The sequence below is a fragment of the Castanea sativa genome, chromosome 9 (genome assembly GCF_040712315.1).
Source record: "Castanea sativa cultivar Marrone di Chiusa Pesio chromosome 9, ASM4071231v1".
NCBI lineage: Eukaryota > Viridiplantae > Streptophyta > Magnoliopsida > Fagales > Fagaceae > Castanea > Castanea sativa.
This window is the reverse complement of record NC_134021.1, coordinates 17,486,301-17,493,829: the sequence shown is the minus strand read 5'-3', so window position 1 is coordinate 17,493,829 and position 7,529 is coordinate 17,486,301. Positions and strand designations below refer to the sequence as shown.

The window sequence follows — 7,529 nt, the reverse complement described above, 5'->3', positions numbered from 1 at the left end:
TAACAAAAATCAGGGTTGTAATTAAGTTATTAAATTAACGGGTAAATTTTTTTGTTATCGAAAATAATATATTTAGGTTCAAACTCCGTTTACACCAAAAACTAATTGGTGTTTTAGTTTGATGATAAGGAGCAATCATTATGAAGTGGACACCATAAGTTGAAATTCTATCATATTTATTCACAAAAAAAAAAAAAAAAATTCACTACAACATATCAGCACATTAATTATTCATACTCTATGTTTTGAAAGCACACACTTAGCATTTCCATTTCATACTTTAAATTTAAATTACAAATTCAAAGGTGTATCTAGTGTCACATCTTAAATAAAAACTAATTTATTATCATCTACACTATTAGATTACGATACAAGAAATATTGATCAATACTCTCTGTCACAACAAGTTGATGCATTCTTTGTTTGTTCACCTTGTTTAAGACACTTTGTCCTATGCTAACTCTTTACCGATTATCTCTTTCTCTCATATTTTTTGGCAAGATAATGCTATAACTCATGTCTTAGCCAAGAGAGTTAGAATTTCTTTTACTGTATTTGTTTGGATGGAGTCTATTTCACCGAACCTCCATAATTATTATGTTATAGATCTACTAGCTATGAAATAAAAAGTGGATGTGTCTTTCCTCTAAAAAAAAAAAGATACAAGAAATAAGAATTAGGACATGACGCTTGATTACAGTAATATGTTCTGCTTGATTCTTGCACTAGTTACCCATATGCTCTTGCCTTGTCTTAAGCTATCACTGTTGAACTAGAAAGGAGATTTCATATCCAATGAATTCAATTGAGAGTTATTGAGATATACCTAATGCTTATATGACTCTTTAACGAAATATGACTCTTCCATTTTATGCTTATATCAATGTTACTTTTTTTCCTTAGGTGAAAAAGAAGGCAAAAAAGAAAAGGAAAACAACAACTAGCTACCTAAAAAACCCTCGACCCTTTCCCATTAGGACTCAAGGAACAACTTAGACACATAATGACAGGTTAAGTCTCATTTGGACTTAAGGAACAATCTAGACACATAATTATAGATGAGAGTTAGAGCCCAACAAATTGATAACATTTCCCCCCCTCAACATTTTGGCGACTTCACTGGGGAGCCAATCAATAAGTGAAAGTCTATCATGCCTCCAAGAAGCAAGTCAAGATAATGTTCATGCAGCGGCACAAAGCCACCTGGGTCCAGTTGCACAAGATTACCAATCCGAGCAGTCTGAAGTTAACCAGGAGAATTCTGATCATTAATTCGCTTTTCTCCTTGAAATGCTATAAGGAATGCAGCAAGCTCAGTTTGAACTAGTCAAATCTATTAGAGTTCTAAGGGAGGCTCAAGGTCAAGGTGTCCAACCACCACATGAAGAGCCAGACCCTCGCATGCAATAAGAAAGGGGATCAGCAACTGAAAATCATTAGTTTGGTGAATAGGACACTCCTGCACAGCAGTTTGTCACTTTATTTGATCTCACTTCTCTGCTGGAGAGAGAAAGAGGCAGGTAGCGAAAGGAGCCTAGGCATTATATTCGCAAACCCCCATATCCAGCAGAGCTACTTAGCAAACCATATTTGGAGAAGTATGAAACACCTACCTTTGCTCTTTATGATGGGAGGAAAGGGTATGTGATGGAGCGTGTTAGCAAATTTATGGATTCCATGGGTCCATTTACAGGAGACGGGGAGCTTTGTCTAAGGGAGTTCTCAAAATCCCTCACTGATCGTGCTTACACATGGTACTCTACTCTTCAACCTAATTCCATTCCCACGTGGGAAGATATGTTGGAAAGTTTCTGTACAAAGTATTTCCATGGTGAGGAGAAGGTCACCATCATCACTCTTCACAATACAAAACAAAAGCCTTCCGAAGGGCTTCTTGATTTTATCCAGCAATTTAGAGATACTGCCCTTGATTGTTATAGACAGTACAAAGAACAAGAGCTAGTGGAGATTTGTATTGACAACATGTTCCTAGAATATCGAGCACACTTAGAGAACCTTGACATTCATCAATTTGCCCAACTACTCCAAAAAGCTCGCAAGACAGCCCTATCAGTCAAGTCATCTGTCGTTGACAAGCCTAGAGCAAAAAAAAGAAGCCCTCCTCAAGCTCTTGCCATCTCCAGCGATGAACCGGTAGCAGGGGTAAAACGCAAGAGGGATGATGGTACAGAACAACAAGAGCTGCCTCCCATTCCATGTACTTACGAGGAAATCAAGGTGATAGTTGAGAAGTGGGTAGCTGATAGAGTCCTTAGAGTCATCAAGCCAAGTTGAGAGCCTGCTAAGGAAGATAAGCAAAGTCCTTATTATTGTCACTATCATCAATATGTGCATCATAAGACTAGAGATTGCAGGGCTCTTTGAAGGATGTTTCATAAAAAATCGCAGATGGAACCCTTGATTCAACCTAAGAACAGGAGGTTCAGCGGAACTCGCTGCCACAACAAAACAAAGGGAAGGCTATAGCAGCAGTGGTGATTCATGTAGTGAATAACGAGGATGATGTGAGCGATAGCGGGGAATTACCACTTGCAGCCATCTTAGCACTTCAGAGGAGCCTAACCTTTCGTGCTTTGTTCAACCAGCTCGGATTCAATGAAGAAGCAAGAAAGGCAACAACCGAAGCACTAGTGTCCATTGCCTCTAACTTTGGTACATACTGCCTTACCGCTGAAGCCCATGCCAGTAGAGCTTTTTTAGAAACTACTAATGCCATCACCTTCACTGATGAAGACATGGAAGTGCAGCACCCTGACCATAGTAGACCTTTATATATAGCTGCTCAAATCAACGATGCCCACATACAAAGGGCACTAGTTCATACCAGTGCATCCTTGAATCTCATCCCAACTAGTACACTCAAAGCAACTAAAATTTCTCTTAGTCAAGTCACCAGCACGCCCATAGAAGTTTCTGGTTTCTCTGGAATGAATGAGCATACCATTGGGAGCATACAACTTGTCCTAAGAGTGGGACCTATTGTGGCACTTACAAGGTTTCATGTGTTCGATTAAGCCATATCATACCATGCCTTGCTTAGGTGGCCTTGGCTCCATATATACAAATTGGTCCCATCCACATATCACCAATGTGTTAAAGGAATGTTTCCTATAAAAATAAATGTGTTAAAGGAATGTTCAACAGCAAGCCCATACGCATCCCAGCCAACCATACTCCATTTGACTTGTTTGAAGCCCACCATTTTGAAGTAGATTTTTATGGTGAGTTTACTCCGTGTAGGGAAGATGCCACATCAAAGCCTTTAGGGACACCGTTACTTGATTGGGAGGTTATTGAGGAAGAACCTGAGGTAAATCTGAAGGGGATTCTTGATCAAAAGAAAGAGGAAAGAGAGCGTAAGAAAGCCTCTAGCAGCAGGTCATAACTAAGGTGTGTGCAAGTCCAACTACCGGATGGGCATCTTGGTTATCGATTATGACGGTACACAGGGCCTAGCTGTCTCAAACAGAAAAGTCCTGGACTGAATGAAGCCAATACAACACCAACTTGCTGCTGCATTCAAGAAACAGCAGCTCCAGCGGAGCATTCTTTTGACAACATTGCTGAACCGTGTGAAGAGTTATTACCGACACCCGATCTATCCTTGCCAGTTGATATGGAGCTAGAAATTGTCGATCTTAGTGATGACCCTAATGTTCCATGAACAACCTCGATTAATGCAAATCTGTCACAACTGGAGAAAACCCAACTCATTGCACTTTTGAAGGAAAAATTTGATGTCTTCGCTTGGGAATACAATGAAATGCCTGGTTTGGATCCCAATTTAGTGGCACATGCTCTTAATGTTGAACCGGGTGTGAAGCCGGTGATACAACCCATGCAAACCTTCCATCCAGATATTGAAGCTCAAATCATCAAGGAAGCGGAAAAACTCCTTGCAGCTTGTTTCATTAGGCCCATTGAGCACCCAAAGTGGCTGTCAAACATAGTGCCTGTCAAGAAAAAGTATGGGCAAATAAGGTGCTGCGTTGATTTTCGAAATCTCAATAAAGCATGCCCAAAAGATGAATTTCCACTTCCAAACATGGACATGCTAATTGACTCGGCTGCCGGGCATGCTATGTTCTCATTTATGGATGGTTTTAGTGGCTACAGCCAAATTAGGATGTCACCTAAGGATGCAGCCAAGATTGCCTTCTGAACCCCCATTGGGAATTTCCACTATACCGTTATGCCCTTTGGCCTTAAGAACGCCGGTGCCACTTACCAAAGGGCCATGATCACAATCTTTCATGATATGATGCACAGAGAAATTGAAGACTATGTGGATGACATTGTGGTGAAGTCAAAAGCAAGAGAAAACCATTTTGATGTCCTAAGGAAAGTCTTTGAAAGATGCCGCCTTTACAAGCTTCGTATGAACCCCCTTAAGTGTGCTTTTGGTGTTTTCGCTGGAAAGTTTTTGAGTTTTCTTGTTCACCAACGGGGGATAGATGTTGATCCTAGCAAGGCACAAGCTATAGCCACCATGAAGCCGCCTGCCACATTTAAGGAACTTAAAAGCTTCCTTGGTTAGCTTTCATACATCCAAAGGTTCATTCTTGATCTAGCCACTCTTACCGTTGCCTTCACACCCCTACTAAGGAAGAGAAGGCCTTACTGCCGAAATCAAAGATGCCAGCAAGCTTTCTCTCAATTGCAGCAACTCATGACCAAGCTGCCAACCGTATGTGCACCCATATCAGGAAAGCCCCTTTAGCTTTATTTGGCCACCAACAGTGAGGTAGTAGGAGCATTAATAGGCCAAAAAGATCAAAAGGGGTCTGATCAGCCAATTTACTATGTCAGCCGGATGTTGAAGGACGCTGAAACCTGCTATTCAAGAGCTGAAAAGGCTTGCCTCTCTCTCATATATGTTGCACAACGATTATGGCATTATTTTTTGGCTCATACAATTTACCTCATGACGAAATCTCACTCCATACGCTCACTTTTGCGGCATCCTGTCCTTTTAGGAAGGCTAGCACAATGGCTCTTGCAATTGTTTGAATTTGAAATTATCCCTATCGCCCCTATAGTTGTAAAAGGGCAAGCTATAGCTGACTTACTAGCATGGTTCACAGGAGAAGAAATTTGGGACATTACTGATGAAGTCCCTGGAGATTTACCAGAGGTTTTAACTATTGAGGCGGCTGGAGCTAGGTGGATTCTCAGATTTGATGGGTCCTCCACTGCTACTGAAGGAGGAGCTGGAATTTTTCTAATCAAAGAAAAAGGGGAAGCACTAGCCATGTCTTTCAAGCTTAATTTTTCTTGTACCAACAATACGATTGCGTATAAAGCATACCACACAGGTTTGGCAGTAGCACATGAAATGGGAATTAAACGCCTTAGGGTGGTTGGAGATTCGAACCTAGTTGTTTGTCAAACTAAGGGAGATTTTGCACTCAAAGAACCATCGTTGGCACCATATAGAGCTATGGCTCAAATGTTGGAAGATTCATTTGAAGACTTTGACATTCAATACTCTCAAAGGTTCGACAACCGTTTTGTTGATGCTTTAGCCATTTTGGGGGCTAGAATCAGTTTTGAAGGCATGGCTACTGAAGTTATAGTCATAAAGAAACCTGTTCCAGTCATACAAGTGCTGAAAGCGGAGTTTTTTGGTCAACCACTAGACCAAACAAATTGGCGGTCACCCATCAAAGAAGCACTATTATCTCTATCTAGCAAAGAGTAATTGAAATGCTTCAAAGATTACACTTAGGTGGTAGGGGAGTTATACAAAAAATTTCTAGGAGGAGTCTTGGCAAGGTGCTTAGGCCAAAGTGAGTCTAGCAAGTGACTAAGAGAAGTCCATGAGAAATCCTGCAGCTCCAGTAATACAGTATGCCTCTACAGGCGCCTCCAGCGATTAGGGTATTACTGGCCAGACATGGACAAGCAAGCTGCCAACATCCAAAGTCAGTGTGAAAAATGTCAACACATCCCCAGCCATGAAGAATCACATGCTATATTCACCTTCAACGATTAGCGAATCCCATTTCTTGAATATCTCATTGAAGGCATTTTGCCCGACAACTGGGATGAGGCATATCGGTTAAAAAGGATGGCGACTCGCTACTTTGTGGAGGGAGGTGTCCTTTTCCGAAGAGGATTTAATGAGGAGTCCTTAAGATGTTTAGGGACCCCTGAAGCCCAATCTGTCATGCAAGAAGTTCATGCGGGTGAATGTGGGGACCATCAAGGCAAGAAGCGACTTCTCTAGTAGCTACTCAACCTTGGATGTTTTGGGCCAACCATGAAGCAAGACACAACCAAGCACGTGAAGACTTGTGACACTTGCCAAGTCCATAGAAGCTTGATCCATGCTCACCCTACTAGTCTCCAAAACATGACAACACCATGGCCATTCGACACTTGGGGGCTAGACTTGATAGGGCCAATCAATCCACCATCCAATGGCTGTTAGTAGCTACAGAGTATTTTACGAAATGGGTTAAGGCAATCCTGTTGAAGAAAGCTATTGGTCCGGCGGTTGCAAATTTCTTCCGTGAGCATATAATTTGTAGATTTGGCATTCCCCATAAGATCATCAGTGATAATGGCACTCCCTTTGTCAAAAAAGATGTCCGTAAACTACTTGACCATTGCCACATTAAGCATAGAAAGTCTACTCCTTACTATCCCCAATGCAATGGCCAAGAGGAGGCAACTAATCGAGTATTATTAAGAATTCTCAGCAAGATAGTCCACGAATATGAGGGAGGATGGAGTGAACATTTGCTGGAAACTTTATGGGCCTACCGAAGTTCAGCAAAGACCGTTACTAGCTTTGCGCCATTTTCTCTTGTGTATGGCACCGAGGCTATATCACCGGTTAAGCTATTAGTTCCTACACCTAGGGTGATTCATAGTCAAGAAATTGAAATGAGCGCAGTCACCTGTGCAGAATGTAAGGCCTCCAACCTTGAAACCTTAAAGGAAGCAAGGAATTTGGCCTTTAGCCGTATCCAGCGATACCAACAAAAAATGACCAATGCCTATAACAAAGTCATGAAGGCTAGAACTTTTGTTAATGGGAAAATGGTTTTGAAGGTAGCAGACCATGTGAGAAGAAACCTTTCTGCCCCCTTTAAATTTGCCCCAAGTTGGGAGGGTCCGTACCTTGTAAGGGAAGCCAATGATAGTGGTTATTATCGTTTAGCTACAGCGTATGGCGAAGTTCTCGCGGAACCTATTAATAGCAAATGGCTTAAGTTGTATTATACTTAATCTACCATGCTTGTACTATGTGGTCATTTGCCACTCCTTTGTAAGATCACAACTACTACTAAATAAAGAAGTAAGCATTGCCTTTGCCATAGTCATGCATGTTTTTGAAAAGTACTAATTTTTTTTAATCATAGTTGTTCTCTTAAAATGTGGATATGTATATATATACATATATATATATGTATGTATATGTGTATATATATATATATATATATATATATATATATATATATATATGAGTAAACACTCTATTTTCTCTCTTCCAAAAAAAA

General features: G+C 40.9%; 1 protein-coding gene across 1 annotated transcript; it reads left to right on the top strand.

Annotated features, from left to right (window-relative positions):
• The first annotated feature begins 4,213 nt into the window (after positions 1-4,213).
• LOC142608854 (uncharacterized) lies at positions 4,214-6,250 on the top strand. Its single transcript, XM_075780515.1, has 4 exons — positions 4,214-4,553; positions 4,998-5,718; positions 5,884-5,945; positions 6,048-6,250. The coding sequence occupies exons 1-4, from the start codon at positions 4,214-4,216 to the stop codon at positions 6,248-6,250; spliced, it is 1,326 nt and encodes a 441-aa protein (XP_075636630.1).
• The last annotated feature ends 1,279 nt before the right edge of the window (positions 6,251-7,529 follow it).

Coding starts and splice junctions, on each gene's coding strand:
- LOC142608854 (XM_075780515.1), top strand. CDS start 4,214: ATGCCCTTTGGCCTTAAGAACGCCGGTGCCACTTACCAAAGGGCCATG. Junction 4,554..4,997: donor GGAACTTAAAAGCTTCCTTG/GTTAGCTTTCAT, acceptor CTGTCCTTTTAG/GAAGGCTAGCACAATGGCTC. Junction 5,719..5,883: donor TTATCTCTATCTAGCAAAGA/GTAATTGAAATG, acceptor ATGCCTCTACAG/GCGCCTCCAGCGATTAGGGT.